Source organism: Branchiostoma floridae, chromosome 5, assembly GCF_000003815.2.
Source record: "Branchiostoma floridae strain S238N-H82 chromosome 5, Bfl_VNyyK, whole genome shotgun sequence".
Classification (NCBI taxonomy): domain Eukaryota; kingdom Metazoa; phylum Chordata; class Leptocardii; order Amphioxiformes; family Branchiostomatidae; genus Branchiostoma; species Branchiostoma floridae.
The window spans coordinates 17,949,044-17,972,746 of NC_049983.1; the positions used below are offsets into that span (position 1 = coordinate 17,949,044).

A 23,703-nucleotide genomic window follows, 5' to 3' on the forward strand; every position below is an offset into this window, starting at 1 on the left:
AAAAAAATATCAGTCCTGTATCACACCTGAGTATCAACTTGACGTTTTTAACCTAGGTCGATTTGAGTTGCGTTATGGTATAGCTTCTCTCATGTCATGTCTACTCTAAATCGTCTCACGTTTTTCATCAGCAGAAAAACAACAACAAGAGAATGACGTGCACAAGGAGACTAGTCTACAGAAAGGATGAGTGAATGTAGTGAGGATTAAAAACAGAAATAGTTCCAAGAGCATGCAGCCAGTTTATTCTGATTTACAACGCAAATCATACACAGACTGAGAGGCTGTAAACATGTCAGAACGAACATTACGTCTTTTCTTCTTGCTAGGTTCATACGACTATTACCGTATTACTAACTACCATTTCAGAACTGGACAGCACCGGACACAAAGTCGTATACAGACACAACAGTGTCCTTGCAGAAACTATCTTTATTGTTGCAGTTAAGTTTTAACATCTGGTACTGTAGTAGTTTTAGCACGTGGCGTGTCATACGATAAGGCACAACTTTTGTTTCACTCTGTAGCCAGTTGAAGAGCTCCATAGGTGGCCAAATCACTACTTGGTGATGCCGATGATACCGCATGCTAAACGTCCTCCAGAGTTCCCGGTGGTATCGCTTAACTCGTGGCCGCCTTTCCCAAGGTCGTCCTCATCAGCATGCACCTGCGGGTATCATGATCAATATAATGTGCATTTAGACATACATTATATTGATAGGTTATCATCCCTCCTTATTGAAGATTCTTTGCCAATAAAATGCCCTATGCAATTCTTCAAGTCCTTTATGATATATTATACCAACATAGTAGACATACAGGGATCGTATCCTGAATGGCGTTGATATTTACATATATTTACAGTGACCCGCTCAAGTTCAAAGAATTAATGACAGGTTCCACTATTAGTTTGATCTAAGACATTTAGGGAAGTTTGTTTACAATGCCTTCACTTTGAGATATAAACATATCAATGACCAACCACCCTTCCTGTTGTCCTTGTCAACTTAAACTTTGTCCTCCATATTTCATTGATGATTTACTTGAATGAATGAATGAATGAATGAATGAATGAATGAATGAATGAATGAAATGTTCCTAAGGGAGAATATGTATCAGGTGATTCATTTTGAATTGGAATAAATTATTTCTCTGGTCTGTCTTACCACCACGCCCCTCCCGATGATGGAGTCTGCCCCATACAGGGATAACTGGTTGTCTGTGATGTCCACTTGGGCAACGCCTGCGACATTGGCGACGATGTTACCTAGGTCTCCAACATGCCTAGGCAAGGTGAAACAGGTATTTACTCACACAAATATAGTCTCCATGAATTCAGATTCTAAATCTTTATTCAGAAAAGAATTTCTCAGCAATCTCGAACATTATTGATGATAATTAGATGAAAGTTGAATCTCTTCTTCTGGATAAATCAAATTTAATTCAGACGTTTCAAACGACATCCGTCGTTCTTCTTCAGTGAAATAAAAGTTTACAACTCTGCGGAATAAGGAATACTTCTTGTTTGAAACGTCTGAATTAAATTTGATTTATCCAGAAGAAGAGATTCCACTTTCATCTATTCATTATATTCCTGGATGTATAAACTTCACAAACGTATTACTGATGATAGATATGCTATACATAAAAGATCCTGTTATAAAAAAATTATATCAGTCTTTTTGTGGCCACCTGATTATACATCTTTTTTCAGTATTGACAACTGACGATCAAATCACAGGCATCATGGCAGATAAGAAAGTTATAGTCTAAGTTGACTGGCTCTGTCTTTTCCATTTATACTTTTGTGATCTTTTGTTTATAATTACTCAACACTGACCTTACAGCATCATTGGGACCACCGTGGTTTGTGCCAATGGGGTTGTAGTGGGCACCCATACTGGTGCAACCTATATTACAATGCAAGACGTCCAAAGGGTAAAAGTCATACGTATCAAAGCCATTTCTAATCTAGCTTTTGCAAACATTTGGCTTAAATATAATCTTGACAAATGACTTAGGTTAAGTCCAGTACATCTAGTAAAAGGGCATGCTAAATGGTCACTTGATTAAAAAGACTACCATTTGTATAGTCCCCAAACTCATGCACATGAAAGCCATGTGGTCCTTCAGTCAGTCCTTGCACCTCTCCTGTCACCCTCACTGGACCACCAGGGGACTGCAGGAGCAGGGAAATACTAGTACTTAGACTTGCCAATAGAGCAGCAACTTAAACCCAATAGACCACAACAGACAACAGACCTACTAACATCATTGCAAGTGCACTGGATTGCCCCCTTACCTTGAACCGTAGATAGGGTCTCCAGATTCAACTCCGAGGAATTCACATTCTAATTGCATTTTTACCAAATTACTCAATTATAAGAACACACTGTCAAGTTAGTACTGCATGCACATTATAAAATGCATTCCTCAACCGTTTCTCTCCCATAGATATTTAGTAAGACTTGGTGTGGATTTGGATTTTGAAGTTAAAAAAACATCAGATGTAGTTAAAGAACAGAGGCAGTCTGGCTATTCCCTTCCTAGTCAAATAGGAGTTGCAAACATGCACGTTGTAAACAGTATCTTTGAATATAACAAACTGAAACAGGCCTGTTGTTCGAAGAAGATGGTTCCAATCACCGAACCGACGAGCATGGCCACAGCCTTCATGACAAAGCAGTTGTTCTATCTCAGGTGCTTCTCTGCCAAAATGGTTACTCAGTGTCACCTATGACCCTTTGCTTAGAATACCTGGATGAGCGAGTATCTCAGGTTGCATTCCTTAGCATGTCAGAAGTCAACAAACAAGCAAGTCATTCTACTTCTAGAACTTGTGCTATGATACGAGTTTATTATAACCTTGTTTCAAATCGTATAGAAAATGGATATTTCTCACATATCTCACATGGTTACACCTGCTTACATTCGAGTGTGCATCAAGGACATGTCATTGAGTACATCGATCAGCCCTGCTACAAAAGGCCCCAGCCCGGAAGCGTCGTTGACAAAACAAACACAACGATTGTTTCCATGTTTAATGTGATATTGATTTGTTCATATTATGGATGATTTCTGGGCGTGCATCAAATTTCACCATGCAAAAAATGGTCGACTTAAATTGGAAAAGAATATCAGAAAACAGATACTAAATAAATGTCATATGACGTAAAAGTCGATTCAAAACTTAAAGAAGATGAGAAAGAACAAATTCTGGAGAGCTGTTTCACTATGTTCTGACATGGCTTGATTCTTGGTCTGTTGAATGCAGTCACATTCATTTGGTGTAGCCTTACATGTTAGTGTTTTAAAGTGTATAATAATACAAAATAAGTCATGCTTAACACAAAGTTAGTTGTGCAAACACATTGTTTTTAATCAGGAATTACAATCAGGGTGAAGGAACAACAATGTTGGCCTCACATAGAGTAGCATTTTACCTCCATCAATTCATAACAAAACTGCAGAGATGTATGCATCATTTTACAAACATACCAATAGGGGACAGTCACAATAGTTCACCACCCACGCCCAGTATATAGCTAATAGGTCTTAACTTTTCTTCGCCTATATGAAGAATTTTTTTCTAATTTTTTAATCATCAAAGTTGATTTCTCTACAAAGCTTAGTAACTACAAGTTTTTATTTTATTTCCTGTCTCACTTGGAGTTTCTGTAAATGGTTAAACCCCACTGCATTTATCTCCACAGTAACATTAATGATATAGTACAGCTTGATATACAAATTATAAGGAGTATGTATACTATACACAGTGTTAATCTCATCCTGGGTGACGTGGCATTTACTTCTTCTTCTTCTTCTTTCCCTTCTTCCCACTCTTCTTGCCCTTTTTGCCTTTCTTTCCCTTCCCCCCTCCCCCGTCCTCATCATCATCCCCTTTGGCAGCCTTTGCCCTCTTCTTCCCCAGCGGAGTTTTCTCATTCCAACTCTGAAAAATGGAGGAATAAAACGTTACTTCCTGAAAAGTACAGACATTTCAGAGTTCCTAATTGGCAGTGTTAATTGTAAGATTTTAAACACAGTGTCAAGGTTGTCAGTGATATAGCCCAACATGACTATAACCTGGAATATCCTCATTCTAGCTCCAGTTTGCTTCAATGATTGCTTCTGCCCAGAACAGGTTTGATCCATGTGTCCTGCATTTCTTCTGAACGCCTGTTCCAAACCCATCACCATGCCATTATGAGGACTGGGTCACTGCCTATATGTTAGATGAATATTCATACGCCAAAAATTTCTCTACTAATAGGTGGCAGGCTATTCTGCAGGTAAGTGATTAAAGGAGTGATGGAGCTAGAAAAAAATAGATATCAGGCTAGGAAGACTTTGAGAGAATGACCAAATATAAAGCCTTTTTATAGACTGACCAGTGTACAACAGAAAAGGCTTATTAATAAGTACAAACAAACGCCTCTTCAAGAGGACAACATCACCAGAACAACTGACTAAGAACCTGAAATAACTTGGCTCTAAACTTTGAGCCAATCAAAACCCAGAACTTTTGGTAACTATGGTAACCACCTGCCTGACCAATCACATCTGAGCCTGCCTAATCCTGTCTATTTCTTTTTGCCCTTTTTCTTGTTCTTGTCGTCTTCATCATCCTCGTCATCTTCTGCCATGGCTGCAGCCTTGGCTTTAGAAAGGGGGGTGATCTCAAACCAGTCCTATGGGTTCAACACAGCTAAGACTGAAGCTAGCCTCTTATTTTCTGACTAGCTATACAGGTGGTGCAGTAATTCTCTTCCAAACCTCTTTTTCTCTTTGTCATAAAAATTAGGGTGGTCCTAATTCAGAAAATCATTAAGTATGTCGACTCCTTTCTGGAAAAACTGCACTATGCTTGACCGTATACTAATGATACAAGAGGTTCAATATGGAAAACAGTTCTTGAGAAAGGTCAAAGATGCAAATCAAAGAGTTTGTTGTTAAAATTGAGCTAAACTGAAGTCTGATGTTTGAAAATAAAAGTAAGTTGCTTTTATAGCATAACTTAATTCATTACTACTGCGCATCAGGTTATCTGTAATGTAAGAAAAGAAACCACCCAGCTGGGACTACAATAGAACATAGAGAGTGAAAGTTAAGAGTATACCATACCTTGAAGGCTTCCTCTTCTTCCTTGTAGATAGGATCTATCCTGGCCAACGGACTGATGAACTCCACAGATGTTAGCGGCCTCTTGGATAACTGTAAGAGAAGAAACAAATTTTTCCCTTTTTAATCAATCAATTCTAGTATAACAATTCCTGTTAACATTTTTGTTAAACAAACTCCATCATTACATCAAATTAGTGGTAAGGGCGGATATAAATTACCATTTGAATAAATGAACCTTTCTTATTGTGCAATGACCAAGTGGAGTTTTGCATTCGATAAGTCGTGAGTTCAATCCCTGGCCGAGTCATACCAATCACTATAAAAATGGTATATACTGCTTTCTCTGCTTAGCAATCAGCATTTGGGGAAGAGTATGGTACATTTGTAGTTGAACACGCAGACCAGTACTAGTGGACTAGCCCCCTGGTGTAACGATTGTGCAAAGTTGTGTGGCCCAAGGGCTATTGAAATGGAAATAGGTGCCACCCTATGCACCATAAGATGCAGGAAGGACTTGAGCTGAAGGACTGTGCAGATACAGTAGTTGAATTCCTAACATTTAGCCGCAGGTGTCTCACCTGTTGGATGCGCCTGTCTGTCAGCACCTGCTGTATAGCTGTCCACATCTGCGCAGGTGTGTACCCGTCTGTCACCTTGGACAGGGAGCTCACATCCAGGTGGTTGGTGAGGATCCCCTGGCCCTTCTGGATCATGGACTGCCACATCACTGGAAGCAAACAGTATTCAATGTAACACTAGTTCACCTTTATCTGTAGGTAACCTATATCTGTTGTTTTAAAAAAAAACAGGGTATTTAGGGATATCTGGTTGAGGGATAGTGCAATATTTTGAAAATAACTGGAATGTTTTTAAAATTTCACTTTGAAACCACCGTCTGTTAACTTGATATCCCTAAATTCCATTTCTAAAAACAATGAATGAAGGTGGACTACCGTCAACAATCGGGTAGCACAATAATATTATGTGTAGTAGCCAATCAGCACCAAGAACAGAGGTGGTAACAGCCTATCCTATCAGGCTATCCAGTCACTTGTGTAACTCTTGTATTGTGTAGCCAATAAGACCAGGCATCCAAATTCATCCACAAATCAGCACCAAGAACAGAGGACTAACAGCCAATCACATCAAACTATGCATCCAAATTCATTGACCAATCAGCACCAAGAACAGAGGGAGTAACAGCCAATTAAACTATGCAACCAAATGCATTAACCAATCAGCACCAAGGACAGGGATGACATTGGCATGGTTGACAATCTCAGAACATGTTCCCTTGTCAAACAAAAAAACCCTGGTGAGTCTAATTTGATATCTATTCACTTGGTCAGCCAGTCGTCCATTCCTCTGAGCAACAATGTGCAGTTGATAGATTATTTGAGGTTTATGCCTCCCCAAATACGTATTCTGGGTGAATATAAGGCTGTAACAAATTGTAAATCCATTGAAGTTTGCTGGGATTTAATTTCGTGTAGCGGGAGATTTCAAGGTGGTTTTAAGTTTGCGGTAGCACCATGCACTGTATTCTGTTACTGCCAAGGAAAAATGTTGCGGTGGTTTTAAGTTCGCAGTGAAGTGCCACACAAACCACCGTGAAAGTTTCTGCATTTACAGTAACCAATTTTTACTTTCATTAAACCAATGTGTGGTAGGTGCCTGAAATTAGGACTTATGTCTTTGGCACAAACTTCAATTTCCAGTACAAAGTGAAACTTACAGAATCGTGAGGCGTAGTCCGGACGCGGGATGAGGACGATCTTCTGGTAGCAGCCCGTCAGAGCCTTCAGCTCGCAGTCAAAGGGCTGGCGTGACGTCCCGATCACCACGATACGGTCCTCCGCCTTCATGCCTTTGATGGCCTTCGGGAGGTCCTTCTTCAGCCTCTTGGGGTCAGTCTGGGGGGAAGATAATGGGGATGCTTAATACAAAGTTGTTTCTTTACAAAGAAATGGTTACATACGTGGTTATATGGTTACATGGTTATATATGGCTACATACCCTATCTTCAATAATTTTATGGACTATATCACATGGCTGAGACAATGAAATTGTGCAAATTTAGATTCCATAATCTGGAAGAAAAGACAATTAGAATGCTCTATACAAAGATATTTGTTTACAAAGAGATGGTTAACAAGTATTTTGCTACATAACTTATCTTCAGTAATTTTATGGGCTATTTTACATGACTGTGGCAATGAAACCTATCTAATTTGTTATGCTTTTTACAAAGTTTTTTCTTTAGAAAGAAAGGTACTCATAGGATTTTTTTCATAATTCCATATAAGATTCATTGGATTTCTGAAGCATGACCTACAGGATCAGTCTTGGGGACTTTCTTCAAGAATGTCTTCTCCGCATCTCCAACAAAGATGACGGAAGGCTGCAACTGCCGGGCAACCTGGGAAGAAGAAGAACATCAACATATCAGTGTTTCTGTTCTATCTTCATGGAACTGTTTTATCGGTGAATACACGATTAAATACATTGTCATCATTGTAAAAGGTGAAATTTTAATCAAAATAAAAGATAAGGACAGTTCATCTTGAGATGAATGTATCAGTAAGAAACAAGTGTTCAATAAAATTGTAAGGAAGTGACATCAAGTAGTTTTTCCGGTACAAACACGAATTCATGACACCATGTACTACCGAATTGTGTGTGAATAGCAATTAAACACTGCAAAAAACAACTATTTCCTACTGTAAAATAAAACCACCGCAAAAGTAAATGAATTTACGACAGTTTCTTTAAGAAAGCTGCCCCACCTTGAAGACCATGTGCATCATCATAGCCAGGCCGCTCTTCCCGGGATACTTCCCCGCAATGTTGGTGCACGTCAGGTCAAACAGGTTTGCGCCGGTTTCCGTGCAGATGGCATGGACGAGCATCTTCTTCCCCGTCCCGCGCGGACCGGTCAGCAGGAGAGACTTGACGAGCGGTGCCTGTTCGTGGACAGCCTGAGATCCTGGTGGGGTGTGTGTAGGTAACATTGTCAGCAAAAATGTTGTTCAATATTAACACTAGTTTACCTTTATCTGAGGGCTAACATGTACATTTTGTATCTGTTTTTTAAAAAAATGGGGGTATTTGGGGATATCCAAATGCAGGACGGTGGTGTCATATTGCGATATTTTCAAAATCATCCTTCGACTTGATGTCCCTATGTTGTTAGATACCCTGTTTTTTAAAACAAACCTATATTGGTTACTCCTCGGATAAAGGTGAACTAGCGTTACATGGAATTTCAGTAATCACACAGAATGGAACGCTGATTCCATAAGATTTGTCAGTGCAAATCTGTTGTCTTTCTGAAAAATCTCTGCAAAAATTCCTTTCGGTTTAATTTGAAACTTTCTGCCAACCAAATGCATTAACAGTTCAGCACCAAGGACAGAGATGTAGGCATAACAAAATCCTTGTTTTCTTTTCTTTGCTTTTCTTTCCTGCTGAAACACTTTTTACTTCCATGATCTATGTCATGTTGATTATATGTTAGCAAGTGTTTGTTTGTCTGTCTGTCTGTTGGTGTACAAGATGACTAAAAAACGGCTGGATGGACTGGTTTCCCATTTGGTGTGTTGGTAGGTTGTGACAAAAACTGGAAATGATTAGATTTTAGGCCCCTTTCAGCTTACCTAGCTACTGCAGTGAAACTCCCACTTTTTATACCTTATGTTCTTGACATGTTATAATTTTCAAGATCAGAATCACAATGGTCAAAATCACAAAAGCTGTTGCCTAGGCTAAAGAGTGACACAACAGTTATTTAAGCATTGGTATATTTGAATCTCCGTTATGACTATTCCTATGTTTGAGAGAGATTTGATTATTTTGAAATCTTTGGTTATTTAATTTCTTCTACATTATGTTGGATGGTTCCCAAAGTTTCTGTCTATCTGAAAAACCCAATTAAAAAAAAGAAAAGAGTGACACAACAGCAAAACTTTGCCCACCTAGCGGAAGGATGCCGTACTCCGTGACCACCCTGCGGACGTCGTGTAGAGACGGCATGGGCTCGATGTTGGCGGTACGCAGGGTGGTGCCCAGGTAGCTGTACTCCCCCAGGTAGTCGGACATGTGCACCTTCGGACACCTGACCAGTATTCCCTCCTGGACTAACTCCTCATACAGGGATTCAATAGTCCTGGGTAAAAAAAAAATATTCATTTAATAATAATATTCATTTATTTCATCTTGAGGACTCCAAGGCAGCCCAGGTAACAAAACATAAGTGTAAAATCATATGGCAAAATTAAACATAATTAACATAATGGAAACTGAGGAATATGCAATAAAATTAAGGAATTGATAATTACACATAGTATAGATGATACAACATAACGTTATATAAATGAAGCAACAATAACAAAGAGTAGGAAATAGGGAAGGGAAGTAATCAAATGGAATGGGGATGAAGTATCAGCCAGTAAGAATGAGAGGGACAGAAGGAAAGACAAGAGTAAGGAATGAATTAATGAATTCAGGAGCAACCTCAGTGAATATGTATGTGAATATGTAAGGAAGTAAGGACCTTCTCATGACTTTGCTCCAAAGTGTCACGTTTTGGTATGGGGGAAAGTTATGAATGACAGGTAAAAGTTAGATGACCAGAGCAGTCTTCTTCACAAATCAGTTTTGAAATGAGCTGTACCTGTCAGCAGTGAGATCCTTCTCTTTCTTCCCCTTCTTGCCCTTTTTTCCACTTTTCTTTCCCTTCTTCTTCTGTTGGAGAAAAAGGGATGATTCAATTATTGCTAAATGATCGGAATCAGTCTTTATTTGTCATATGTGCCATTGCCGTGTATCTTTCAATTGCATGCAGTTTCAGCCATTCAGAACACACCACCAAATGCACTGACCAATCAGCACCAAGGACAGGGTTGACATTGACCAATCAGTGCAAACAACACTTTCAGCCAACCAGAATATGCAACAATTAACCAATCAGCACCAAGGACAGGGATCACAGTGGCCAATCAGTGCAATCAACAGCTTTAAGAAACATTGTGAGCACAATTCATTGCTGTGCAAAGAATGCACCTCTTAAGTGACCTACATCACAAAACTATTAATCTCTAAAATACAATGTGCAAATACATGTAGAATTGTGCAAGTTTTCTCTTTTGATATATGATGCACATGTGATTTACTATCAACGAATTACATTGCTTTTTTCAACACTTTCACTCTAAAATATTTACACTGAAACTGCTGTAGCCATCAGCCTGTGCTCAGTTTAAACCATGAGAAGGCTTATTCTGAAAACTATTTTTGTACAGTAAGTAGAGTAATGATATAAGGGCAGCACATTACCGGTGACTTCCTCCTCTTGGTAACGGCACTACCGATAAACGTGTCATACGAGTTCCTACTCCTACTCCTACTTCTACTTCTACTTTTACTTCTACTCCTTTTACGCAGCTTGTATCAGAATGGGAGAACACATTAAGCATTGGGATAATCAAAGTAGCACAGGAATACAATACAGGAATACAGCTCAAATCTTAATAGTTGTTCATCATCTTTGCCACATATCAGTTTTGGTTAGTACTGAGGCGGGCCGTAACTGTTACTTCTTTAAGTGAGAGTAGCAGAAGCTCATTGACAAAAGTTTTCTTTCACATTTCTACCTGGTCAAGACCTGTATTATAGTGACTCAAGCCTGTTTTGTAACTTTAAATACATGTCACTTTGAATATTTCTACAATAAACATTGACATTGAAGAATAGAATTAAAACAAAAAATGACTTCAACTTTGTAACTTACCTTCTTCTTTCCACTCTTCTTTCCTTTCTTTCCCTTCTTTCCCTTATCTCTCTCCACAGCCTGAAACACGGAGGACAAATTTGAGTGAGAAATAAGAAAAAGCACCCAGTATCAAAAGATTGAAAGATTTGAATATTGAAAACCAGGACATAAAGCAAACACTAAAAAAAAAACAGTGCTTTACAATGTTGCCAAACTTTGGTGTAATGGTGAACTTGGTGGAATTTTTTTAGTTGCCAGGTTTGAGAGCAACACATAGAATGTTAATATATTTTCTGTCCCACTCACTGTCTTGGAGTCCATGTCATTTATTTACTTTGTTAAAACTGTCATTACAATCCTAGAAAAATACATTTTCATCAATTTCTCTGGTTCTGGAGAAGTACTGGACAACGGCCCTCTTATAGGCAATGCTGTGCAGTTATCACTGGCTCTTCAGGTGTTCAGTGATCTTCTCCCTGAACTTGGCAGGTTCTGCTATTGTGGTCACAGTGTATGGTAGTAGATTCCAATCTTGAACTGTTTGCGGGACGTAAGAGTGTGCTGTAGCAATCCTTGTTAAAAGTTATGGGTTTGCACGAGTTTGGGTGATTTTTACTCACAGCTTTGAGGTTCTTGAGCTCCTCCCTCATCAGCTCGTCCACCTGCAGCCGGACCTCTCCCTCCACCTCCTTCCGCTTGTCTTCCTTAATCAGCTCGGCATCGTGCTTCTGGCTGAAGTTGTCCGACTCGTCTCGCTCCTTCCACACACCTGGGGAGAGACAACAAGATGAAGTAACCAATCAGCACAAAGACAACCGGTGGAACTAACCAATCAGCACCAAGATAACCAGATGAACTGACCAACCAGCACCATGGACAGGGACAATGGCCAGTCAGTGCAATCAACAGAAACACATACAGTCATAACAATGGAGGAAGCATTAGGTAACCAAGCAGAAGAAAAGAGGTACTAGAAACATTAGTCTCGCTCCTTCCACACACCTGAGGAAAGACAACCAGTGGAACTAACCAATCAGCACCAAGGACAGGGACAATGGCCAGTCAGTGCAATCAGCAGAAACACATAATCATAAGAACAGATGAAACATTTGTTTGTTTGTTTGTTTATTCATTCAAACAGGGGATACATATCGACTTCAATCAATTTTTTCAATGTTACCCTGAGGGGATCCTCAGACATTAACAATAAATGAAATCAATACGAGCAAAATATAATGAAACTAGCAAATGATACTCAAATTACAAAATCAAAGTAACTTAGTAATGAGATGCTTCTATCTATCTTTGGAAGCCAATCAGCAGAAAGAAAAGAGACTGTAGCATTCTTTCAAAATATGTAACCAAATGTAGTTACCAATCAGCACCAAGGACAAGGACAACATTGACCAATTAGTGGACAATAACCACACAAACCAAAGAAGTATAAGTAGCCAATCAGCACCAAAGAGAGCACCATTATTCAATCAGTGCAATCATTGAAAACGTAATCATACTAACCAAAGTATTGGAAGCCAATCAGCACCAAGGACAGAGGTACTACAGCCAATCAGAACTTGGCATATAAACTGTAAAGAAATAGGGATACATTCTCACCTTGAAACTGAGTGTTTCCCTCAGCAAGAGCTGGAACAAACTGAGAAGGGGCCAACTTGAAGCCTGGCTCCTCTTCCTAGAATGACAATAGAAACATGGAGTTAGATACAAACTTTACACCGTTTCTTTTGTATTTGGCTGTTCTGTTTGTTACTTACCCTTCATAAATCTTATGACTGAACAAAATGTAATTGTGAAAAGTGATAGCCACTAAGTATTGAACAGAGGCTCAAAATTAAACTCTGAGACTTCCAATCTTCTACATATTAACTACATATTAGCAAGCATTAGCCATAGAGATGACAGAACAAGACATCGCGCTTGACATCACATTGTGAAACCATGAATAAATATTACCTCTTGCTTGGAAGATCCTCTAGAAGCAATATAGGACTGAACAAAGTGACACATCTTTAGAATTCAGTCTACTTAATAGAAACTTACAAATTCTTTTCTCTGGAAAACCAGTACACAAAGATCATTTTAAGTATTTCACATGACGTTAAATATTTAAGAACGTTAAACATTTTCTCCATTCTTTACAAAAAATAAGTAAAACGATTGTTTCTTAAGCTTGTTTTAATTCATCTACTTTGATTTCATGCTTTTGTAATAGTAATTTCATGCAAAGACTGATAATAAGAAATCATGTAATACCTCTTCGTCGTCACCTCCTTTCTTTCCCTTCTTCCCTTTCTTTCCCTTTTTGCCCTTTTTCTTGCCAGACTTCTTGCCCTTCTTCCCCTTCTTGCCCTTTTTCTTCCCCTTTTCTTCAGCCTTGGCTGCCATCTCAGCTTCAACCTGCAGAAGATACAAAAGCATTGAATATTTCTGTATTTTTATGACATCTCATGACAGTAGAAACACATTAAATCATGTCTCTACATGAAACATGATACAGGAGATATGAAAGAAGAATGTTAATAAATGTTGAAAATGAAAAGCTTATCTGAAGATCTTCCTGATCTTGTAGATGCTCTAAAAATCTGTGAATTCTAAAACTGATCCAGATCTGAGTACAGAAACAATTCAGTCTACAAAAGGGCTCATGCTTCCTGGACAGTCTGGCAAAGATGTGTTGAACACATTTTTTAACTTTGACACAATGATTCTTAATTTCCAGTTAGTAGTAACAATGCCTTGTAGAACAAAACCTATAGACAATAGCAAAAATTGTTAGCTAAGGACTAGGCTTCAGAAAAGTCAGGAAAAAAGTGTTTTTTCTCCTCCTCACCTCTTCTGGAGTTTTTTCTTTGAAGATCATGGCCGAGCCACCTTCATCTTCATCTGGGTAGTCCGGAAACTTTCCTGTGGCATCCCTGAAAAAAGGGCATCACAAGGACAATTTTACACTGGTCTACAACAAATCTTATCATAAATATTGGCAAAAACCTGCTTTTCTTTTAATGGCTGTACTTTGCATTTTAAAGGACTACAGTCACCAAAGGGATGCTGTTTTGCAATTGCAGGCAATATCTGAAAAAGAAATCCAACAAAACTGACCAAAAATTGAATAAGTATTTCAAGATATTACTCTTTCCTGACTTTGCGTACCTGACTTCGATGAACCACTGCCTTATTTGGTCCTGCATGCTCTCCTTCATCTCCGGCCCCTCCACCTCACGCAGCTTCTCTTTGATGGTCACCAACGCCTGCTGGTACTCCCGCTCGTGCTCCTCCTGGGTAACTCTGCGGGCGGACTGGGTATCACACAAGACTTGTATTACATACAACAATTACACACAACAAAACACACATTACATGCTTGTGCTCCTCCTGGGTCACTCTACAGGCGGACTAAATACCAAAAATACATTACAAAATTTGAAATGATACTTGACTCTCGATGCTCTTCCTGACTCACTCTCCAAGTACTGGCACACATACTCATATTACACACAAAATAACACATATTAAACATTTCCACAGTAGTCCTATATTTCTGATCCCAGGCTATGTTTTAATCTAATCTAATCACCATTCAATGTAAAGGCTGGACTGCTACATTCAATTGTTTGTCTAGTATAGAATGATGTTCTAGACAAACACTGCATAGACCGTACTTTAAATACAATTGTCAGCATCCAACAAACTGGGTTTACCTCTGTTTTAGTTGCTAAAAACTGTGGCGTGTTCTTTGCAGGCTGACCTGGCAACGGTGTCTGTGGGGAAAGAGCAAGAGATGTCAGCAACAGCAAAAGTCTCAACAAAAATACTAATTACATAAGTACAACTCTATTGGCATTAAGGATTTGAGTGTTACAAAGGATTTTGAACATGCAAAAAAAAGAGATGGATATCACAAGAAAGTTTGACTTACCATCCCAATAAACATCATCTCCTCTTCTCTCTCTCTCTTTGTCCTTTTCCTTTGAGCAAAACCTTTCCACACCTGAAGTTGGAGAAAATTTACAAATTGTAAACATTTGAATAATATTATACAAACACTTTCTTTAACCAGTGGAAAAAAATTACCTTTTTTTTACTCTATGGCAATTCAACTTTTCCTGACTCTGAAGCAGTACCAGTTTGATAAAGTGAACTGGTGAATACTTGTCCAATGAGCAAAATGTCCAATGACTTTATAGAAAAGTGCCACCACCCCTGAGGTATCACCAAAAACCAAATACTGTAAATGCAGAAACTTTTGCGGCAGTTTAATGTTCGGGTTTTAGCGGTGGCAGCTTCACTGCAACTTAAAACCGCCGCAGACATTTTTCCATGGCAGTAAAAGACTACAGTGCATAGTAACTTAAAACCAGCACGAAAAAACCTTTTTCCCACTACAGCGAAATTAAATCCCTGCTAACTTAAATGCATTTACAGTAATTTCCCCTGAAATGGGTCACTCCAACTCACTTTCTGAATGCGGATGGCGGCGGTGTCGGGCTCGATGGTCGGAGCGCCGCGGTTGGCCGCCTGCCTCTCCCGCTCCTCCTGCATGCGGATCTCGCGCATGAACTTGGCACGGAGCCGACCCTGCCGCGCTCGCTCGTGGACCTGGATGATCCTGATGGACTCTTCCAGAGACATCGGCTTCTCTTCTTCTTTCTGTTGTGAGGGAAATAAATGTTACATTACAGCAGTTGGATTGATGATAAACTAGCCCACTAATCAACATCATTGTCTTAAGTTAATTAATTTTTTTCTAAGGGTTAACAAATGTACTTCAGTAGGATGCTGTTGTAACATTATATTTGAAATATGAGGCCTGGCCAGTCTGTTTGTGGAAACGAAAATTAGAAATGTATATATAAAAGAAAAACATTAGTGATTCCCATGACTATTCTCGGACGGGCCCCAGTTTGAAAATTTGTCGTATGCCTTACCAGGTCCTTATCCTGTGGGCCCAGCTTGGCCAGAATCTGGCCCAGAAGTTTCTCCCGATCCTTCAGGATCTTGGATCGCTCCAAGGTGAAGTACTTGGGGATCGGCATTTCAATGTCATTCTATGAAGGACAGAAAAAATAGCCATCAAAGTCAAGTTCAGCATGCAATAAACATTCACAAGTATCTGACAATAATGTATTTTCATGACAATTAAGCAAGCATGACAATTTTGACAAGTTTCTATCACTAAGTAGAAATTTAGAGCATTATGCTTACCGGAGTCAGTTTTAAATCTGAGAGGATGTCGTCAAAGTAGTGGAACTCCGAGAACTCCAGACCAGTCAGTTCGCCCTTCAACTCGAGAATACGGCCGATGGCACCGTCCAACACGTGGCGCAACACGCGTCTGCAAAGTATGACGATGAGTAAACAGTCAGTAACAGAATTTTATCTATGCAAAGTTATGAAAATAGACAATGTCAAAGTTGAAAATGATGATTTGAAGCTTTACAACTGTCAAACTCTCTGTGGTATAGTGAGTGCTGTACCTTTTTTGTGGGTGGACAATCTGGTCGTAGGAGCTTTCCAGCTTTCGGAATATCTGGATGTACCTGACATACATGGTCGCAACATTCTGGAAGGCTGTCAGACGGTCCTGAAACAATAGAATGAGACTTTGTGTCATTTCAGAGCATTTTAGGCAAGTTATCAAATTGAAACTAAAATTAGGAAATTCTATCTAACTTTTAAGAGGGAGAGACTAGAAATACATGGGTGCAGGAGGTAATGAAAAATAAGATATCGATTTACAGTAAAATTGAAGATCGATAGAAAGGAAATTGATCAGGCAAAAATTGAACTACCGAAACGCCCCCCTGCCAACTGCCTTCAATAATTTACCGTTGTCACCAATAACCTTGGTCTAACGTTACATTCCAAAACATACAATTACAACAACATGTCGCTCTTCTAAACGTGTTTGCAAAGAAACACTTTGTTTACAAACTTTGCTGATATATCAAATTATGCTGAGGAAATAAGTGGCTTTTTTTTACCCACCCTCTCAGGCTTTGGTGGTTCTTCTGGTTGTTCTATCTCCAGCAGGTCTGTGATGGTCGTGTGGGCCTGCTTCCACAGGGTGTTGTAGGTACTGAGGAAGTAAAGAAATTGGGTTTGTTACATTATGACCAATGCTACAAATAAAGTACAACTCTTGCCCACAAATCTGTGCTTCTACATTTAGTTTTTCGATGCCATAGTTACGCAAAAACGACACAAAACCAAACAACAAAGCGTAGTCAACTTACTCGTGCGACATCTTTGAGGATTCGTCCCGCTATCTAAGAGAAATCAGGGGAAACTGCTCATATTGCTGAAACCCTTGCACAGTTTGTTGAGTGCGTTTACACAAGATGGCGACGTCTCGCTGTTGCTGTTGTTGTCATGGAGAACCTCGGTCTCAGGGGACCGTGCACGCGCGCCGCCTAGCGGAAATATTACACAAGACAATCCCCACATGGGGCCGTGCACGAGCGCCGCTTAGCGGAAATATTACACAAGACAGCCCCACATGGGACCGTACACGAGCGACCTCTAGCGACTTTACTACGAAGTGATATCAAGTTGAGCTGGATTTCAGTTTGCACCAAGCCTGGATTTATAAGTTCCAAGAGAGGCAGAAAGATTGACAAAATGACGAAGGAAATTATTTTTATGCACTATGTAATTCTTTTTTCCAATTTCTCTGACCTTATTTGGACAAAATATCTTTACGTTGATGTTATCTACCCCTATGATGTAATCGAATCGTCCAAGGTCATGTGACTGATAAGATGGCTGCCGTTTGTTAGTTAGGAGTAAAATCGGCGTGTTTCCCTTCATTTCAGCCGAAATTAAGTCGAAAAGAGGAACAGAAAATCAGCCATCGCTATGGCAGGAGCTGCAGAAGATTACAGCGAATATCTGGGCGCGAAAACAGCTCGGATAGCTTCAGCAGAGCAGGTGGAAAACTATACGGTAGGTGTGTCCGATTTTATTCAGATGTTGCCAAGTTCGTTGATGACCTGTTCAAAAATAAATATTCCGTGTAAACATTATAGAAATTGACAGACACACGTGTTCCTCGACCCTTTTATATACTTCCCCGATTAGTGTTTATACAACCCCACTTCCAAGATAAGATAAAAGTGTTATAATTAGGCTTTTTATTGTGCCTTTATTTTGAAGACTCCTTCAGATTTTGGATGGGCGTAGCCTGGCCTTGATGATAAAAGGTGTCTGTGCGAAGATCTGGCCAGATCTGGAATCAGAAAAAAAAAATGAGCAGAAGAAGTTGACACAATGATTTAGAGTTGTAAGCAGTGTGATCATATAACTTAAGTTATAATTTGAACCAGTGAATGAATGAATGGTCTTTTGCAAAAGCATCATGTAAGGACTTAGCTGTAACCAAATACCATTTTTAAATGACAATCAGACTCTGATCTTTTCCTGCCATGTTACTTGTGACAGGTTTATGTAATCGAAGTGACTGCAGGAACGAACACCTGGACAGTCAGACATCGCTACAGCGAATTCAGTGAACTCCATGAAAAGGTACTCCATTTTTTTTACTTTTAATTTGAGTAGATCAGGTGATCTCTGAAAGATAACTGCCAGCTCATACCTGTAGTATATATGTTCTTGTATCATTCATCTCTTTTAGAAGTCTTGAATGCTCACATTTTTTTAAAAGGCGATATTTTTCTGATGCATTTGCAATATCATGAAGACAATAACGACTCAAAATCAAATTCATATTTGGTAAACTGTTTTTCCCCAGCTCTTGTCGGAGAAGAAAGTAGACAAGAATGCACTTCCTCCCAAGAAACTGCTGGGAAACATGTCTAAGTCTTTTGTGGAGAAGAGACAGAAGGAACTGGAAGCTTATCTACAGATGCTGTTAGAAAAACACCAAGACTGCATCCCCAAAGTTCTCGAACGGTTTTTAGACTTCCATTTGTATGTAAGTGTCGCAGTTTTTTTCTATATGCACATAGTTTAAGATTTGTCGATTTTGTTAAAACTAAACTCAAAATATACAATGTTTCACTGAAGTAGGCAATTATTCATCTACCCATGATTTATTACTTCTGACAAGGTTGCTAGGTACAGCACAATTAGATTACCATCGGACATAATTAGATCTTACTAGAGAAACCTTTTAGATGATAGCAAAGATACAATTAGAGTCTAGACTCTGTTCTTTTTGATATTTGAAGCATTTTATTTAGCACTTTCAGCAGCACTAACTAACGTACAATCTTAAAAAGTTAAATGCAGTGTGGGATCCATGGTTAAAAACTAATGAAGAAAGATATCTTGAAAACAACACAACTTAATCTCTACACATACAATATGAAGAAATTCTGAATTGTACAGTCTTTTAAGTTTCATAAAACATAACGTCAGCAAGTTTTCATGGCCTTCTATCCACTCAGTACCATAAATGGTTGTCAGACGAGCTTGCACAGAAAGATAACTTAGATCAGGATATAAGATAAGTAGACTGCCACTAGAGATAAAAGTATTATAAGCCAGGAGACCACTGTAGAGTACAAGATATGCTGTCATCAGAGATGGTCTTTTAATTTGAGAGTCCCTTTTAATTTGAATAGATTAAACACTTCATAGCTTTGCATAAGCAGGGCACAGGGCTGACAAATTATACATTATACATGTACTCAAATAGTTATTGCTATAACCAGCTGTTGACTTGTGCTTGCATAGCGGATGTGGAAGAATTAGTGCCACATGGCAGTTATGTCAGCTAGCCAACATAAATCAAAGACAGGAATGTCCCAAAGGTAGAATACATGATTAATCCAGAGTAGAGAACTATCTGCACCTTCATACCCCTTAGGTTTATGTTGACAGATGCAGAATTCCTTCATAATCTCTTGCCTTTTACAAAATAAGAACCTGTGGAAGTGACTCAACAACTTTCACCTGGTTGTTCTCATCTTTGTGGAACTGTGGTCCTTCTATTTCAGATTCTGACTCATCATCCTTCTCATAGTCATAAATAAAAACCTGTGCAGCTGCTCTAGTATCTTTAGCACGAGCTAGCACCTGGCTGTTCTTATCTCTGCAGGGCTATGGCATGTCTTTTTCCATTGCAGGAAAAGACATGTAACCTGCCATTATAGACCTGCTTCAGCATCGTTAGAAGCTGCAGTCATGTGGCTGTTTTCATTTTTGCAGGACTAAGGATCAGATTTCTTGGTTGTCGTAAAAGACAGGTAGTCATGGCCGTCGTAATCCTCCACGATTACCCGTATATCTTCCTCAGCATCTTTAGCGGCTGCTGCCTTCACGTGGCTGTTTTCATAGTGAACATCGTCTTTTACAGCCTCGTATTCATTCTCATATATGGGCTCCTGTGGGTTACAGCTATCAGCAGTGTGTGTAGCTGCTGACCCACACTGCTGATCACCCGGGAGACCCGGAATATTTCTAGGCGGAGGGGAGGGAGGGATAACCTCATAGTCATCTTCTTCTAACATGTCAAAAGCAGGGTTGTCTCTGTGGCCTCTGCCTGTATATGGTCTTTCATACTCCTCTTCTTCATCATGACTGTGGAGTACAACAGTGCCTCCTGTGTTTTTGTTTTTGAAAAATACTCTTGAGTATGAGCCGGAATGAGGAGTTTGGGACCTCTTCTTGAGCCAGATGGTAGGAACAATGGCAACAAGCAGGGCAGTGGCAAGGACTGCACCACAGACAGAGCCAATGAGAACAGGCAGGGAGAAGGTGTGAGAAGTAGGCTCCAGTTTCTTTGAAGGGGGTGGCAGAGTTGTATTTGTAGTATAACTTGTATTTGTGACAGCTGTGGGTACCACGTTCAGTTGGACATCTACAGACAGCCTGGCAGATGAGGAGCCCACGTGACTTGTTGCAGTACAGACATACAGACCAGCATCTGCTGCAGTAACATTGGTTATGGTGATGGTACCATTCATATCCATAGTCACCCTCCCATCTGACTCAACAGTTGCATTCAGTCCAGATGGGAGAATGACTGTTATGTCTGGCGTAGGGATTCCTGAAGCTTCACAGATCAAGTGAAGAGTCTCTCCCTGTACTACTGTGTTATTGTCACTCCTCCCAAACCTCATGATCTTTGGCTCTGTACAGACACTTGTAAGGTCTTCAGGATTGATGTCAACAAGATTTTGTCCATAAAAGTTGCTAGGTCCTTTGCACTTTATTTGGTTTTCAAATGCCCGAGACCCCATCATCTTTTGCCTGAAGGGAAGCATCCTACAGTCACACTGCCAGGGGTTATTGTCAATGTATACAGTAGAGATAGAGGACAGCTTGTCGTAGGCTGTTGAGGATAGACTTTCTATTTGGTTGTTCTGAAGCTGAAGCTCAGATACTGTTGGAAATATCTCTGCTTTAAAGAGTGTCAGTCTATTCTGATAAAGTGTTAAGCTCTTGAGGTTTGATGTTGGACCAAAAGTTCCAGTCTGAATGTCGCTGATCTCATTATTGTCCAGGAAAAGCTTCTGCAAGTTGCCTAACCCTGTGAACATGCCAGGTCCGAGCCTTGTTAATCTGTTATGATACAGGTTCAGGCTCCTTAGGCTTGATGTTGGACCAAAAGTTCCAGCCTGAATGTCATTGATCTCATTATTGTCTAGGAAAAGCTTCTGCAAGTTTTCTAAACCTGTGAACATGCCGGGTCCAAGCCTTGTTAACTTGTTATGATCCAGGTTCAAGTTGCTTAGAGTTGATGTTGGAGTGAAAGTTCCAGCTTTAATGTTGCTGATCTCATTATTGTACAGGTACAGTTGCTCTAAGTTTTCTAACCCTTGGAAGATGGTAGAATTAAGGCTTGTTAACTTGTTATTATGGAGAGACAGGACTGTGAGTTGTGATGTTGGAGTGAAAGTTTGAGCCTGAATGTTGCTGATCTCATTATTGTACAGGTAAAGTTTCTCCAAGTTTCCTAACCCCATAAACATGTCAGATCTGAGGTTTGTTAACTTGTTATGATGCAAACCCAAGGTTTTCAGGTGAGGTGTTGAATTAAAGGTTCCAGCCTGAATGTCGATGATCTCATTATTGTATAAGTAAAGGGTCAGCAAGTTTTCCAGCCCCATAAACATATCAGACGTCAGATTTGTTAACTGGTTATGATGCAAACCCAAGGTTGTCAAGTTCCCCATCCCTGTAAACATGTCAGATCTGAGGTTTGTTAGGTTGTTATAATCCAGGCTCAATGTTGTCAGTTGAGTGGTTGGAGTAAAAGTTCCAGCCTGAATGTCGCTGATCTCATTATTGTACAGGAAAAGTTGCTTCAAATTTCCTAGCCCTGTGAACATGTCAGATCTGAGGTTTGTTAACTTGTTATGATGTAAAGCCAAGGTTTTCAGTTGAGATGTCGCATTAAAAGTTCCAGCCTGAATGTTGCTGATTTCATTATCATCAAGGTAAAGTGTTTGCAGGTTTCCCAGTCCTGTAAACATGTCAGACAGGAGGTTTGTTAGGTCATTCCCTAAAAGATCCAAGAAGGTCAAACTTGACAGGTAGTAGAACGCTTGGCTATTGACAGTGGAAATGCTGTTGTTCCCTAGATCAAGAGTTGTCCAGCTCCTGTACTGGGAGAAGTCAGACTGATTTAGTGTTGTGATCAGGTTGTGCTGCAAGTTGGACCTAGTGATGTTTGTGGGGAGGTTCTGAGGAACGCTGGTCAGGCCCTGGTTGGTGCAGTCAGCAGTTAAACCAACCAGGTGGCAGGAAGCTTCTGTTGATCCACACACCCGCAGGATGATGGGAAGGCATAACAGCAAACATGGCAGCTTTTCACCCATGATGCTCTTTGTGTCCTGCATGATACAAAAAGAAGGCAAAAACTGTTACTCCAAGTACAGTTGTACTACATTATGAAATAAGTACTAGTAGCTCTCTTCTTTCTAGACAAGTAAAACAACGTCCAAGGCCCATCAATACTGAAAATGCATTTATTTTGGAGTTGAATGTGGTATCTCCATAACATTTAAAAATCATTAGTTGTGATGTTGAAATTCATACTAGGTGACATTAGAAACTATCAAATCTAAAGCAAGTTTCTTCTGTTGATATATTGATTTAAACAAAAAATGGGCTGGTTGCAAAATGGGTTTACTGTTATGACGTCAAAGAATACAGCTGGAACATGTCACGTAGCTGAGAGTGCCAAATGGGTCCAGCTTATCAACTCCCTGAGTAAGGTCCTTGGCACGTTGCCTCCAAAAACCTGATGGAATGCAGCAAAAACAGGTCAGGAGAAGGTAATCCACCACCTACACGTTTCCTTTGCATCAGGATTTCATTTCAGTTTGATAATGGTAAATCCACTTCAAATTTCTAGTGATTCATGTCCTTATTATGTCGCAATACTTGAAACATGCCTTACATCTTATCTATCCATATATAAAATATTACCTTAGTTCATTCATTCCTTATCTTATCATGGCCCACAAATATACAGAAACAGCCACACAGAAACACCACCAAAGAATAGTGATACATACTAGTACTGTCATGTGTTTTCCCATTAGGTCTCCAATGTGTTTTTCAATTAACCTGGTCCCAGAAACGCATAGCCTTTGCATACAGACTTTCTTGTCTGCAAAATGTATTCTCAATTTTACCAGATACCAGATATCCTACAAAAGTACAACCTCCACTTCTCTAACAACTCTACCAAGAGCTATCTACCACTCCAAAAAAACATCACCTTCCATAGCATATGCAACATGCATGGTATCAGTAGGTTAGAAAGCTGCAAACAGGCCCATTTTCAAATCAACCTTGTTTCAAATACCCTGCCTGTGTAC

The 23,703-nt window shown here is 39.6% G+C and overlaps 4 protein-coding genes across 9 annotated transcripts in view; 1 reads left to right on the forward strand and 3 right to left on the reverse strand.

Moving 5' to 3' along the window:
• Positions 1–222: 222 nt before the first annotated feature.
• On the reverse strand, positions 223–3,207 carry LOC118416644 (superoxide dismutase [Cu-Zn]-like). Of its 2 annotated transcripts, none has more exons than XM_035821813.1 (5): positions 2,617–3,207; positions 2,083–2,179; positions 1,841–1,910; positions 1,167–1,284; positions 223–667 (listed from the first exon to the last, which is right to left on the reverse strand). In XM_035821813.1, the coding sequence occupies exons 1-5, from the start codon at positions 2,674–2,676 to the stop codon at positions 560–562; spliced, it is 453 nt and encodes a 150-aa protein (XP_035677706.1). In that variant the 5' UTR covers positions 2,677–3,207; the 3' UTR covers positions 223–559. The 2 variants fall into 2 exon arrangements, with proteins under 2 accessions (XP_035677706.1, XP_035677705.1); XM_035821812.1 differs by having other exon boundaries at positions 2,590–3,207.
• A 147-nt stretch (positions 3,208–3,354) lies between these two features.
• LOC118416640 (dynein regulatory complex protein 11-like) lies at positions 3,355–17,333 on the reverse strand. Of its 4 annotated transcripts, none has more exons than XM_035821806.1 (23): positions 17,146–17,333; positions 16,898–16,988; positions 16,387–16,493; positions 16,115–16,244; positions 15,838–15,957; positions 15,368–15,559; positions 14,829–14,900; positions 14,611–14,670; positions 14,063–14,208; positions 13,743–13,827; positions 13,166–13,309; positions 12,509–12,584; positions 11,515–11,663; positions 10,913–10,972; positions 9,797–9,867; positions 9,099–9,289; positions 7,911–8,110; positions 7,460–7,543; positions 6,860–7,037; positions 5,703–5,851; positions 5,125–5,214; positions 4,550–4,691; positions 3,819–3,952 (listed from the first exon to the last, which is right to left on the reverse strand). In XM_035821806.1, the coding sequence occupies exons 1-22, from the start codon at positions 17,154–17,156 to the stop codon at positions 4,584–4,586; spliced, it is 2,514 nt and encodes an 837-aa protein (XP_035677699.1). In that variant the 5' UTR covers positions 17,157–17,333; the 3' UTR covers positions 3,819–3,952; positions 4,550–4,583. The 4 variants fall into 4 exon arrangements, with proteins under 4 accessions (XP_035677697.1, XP_035677699.1, XP_035677698.1 ...); XM_035821805.1 differs by having other exon boundaries at positions 3,821–3,952; positions 4,546–4,691; XM_035821804.1 differs by lacking the exon at positions 4,550–4,691 and having other exon boundaries at positions 3,355–3,952.
• A 261-nt stretch (positions 17,334–17,594) lies between these two features.
• LOC118416637 (nischarin-like) overlaps positions 17,595–23,703 on the forward strand; it is a 17,715-nt gene continuing 11,606 nt past the window's right edge. Inside the window, exons 1-3 of one of the 2 annotated variants that reach the window (XM_035821799.1) lie at positions 17,595–17,854; positions 18,350–18,433; positions 18,660–18,842. In XM_035821799.1, coding sequence (XP_035677692.1) covers positions 17,768–17,854; positions 18,350–18,433; positions 18,660–18,842 — 354 coding nt within the window. In that variant the 5' untranslated portion in view covers positions 17,595–17,767. Of the gene's footprint in view, positions 17,859–18,349; positions 18,434–18,659; positions 18,843–23,703 lie in introns of both variants that reach the window. The other variant, XM_035821801.1, reaches the window with a different exon arrangement.
• Positions 18,849–22,890, reverse strand: LOC118416639 (insulin-like growth factor-binding protein complex acid labile subunit). The gene has a single exon (XM_035821803.1). The coding sequence runs from the start codon at positions 22,714–22,716 to the stop codon at positions 20,083–20,085; it is 2,634 nt and encodes an 877-aa protein (XP_035677696.1). The 5' UTR covers positions 22,717–22,890; the 3' UTR covers positions 18,849–20,082.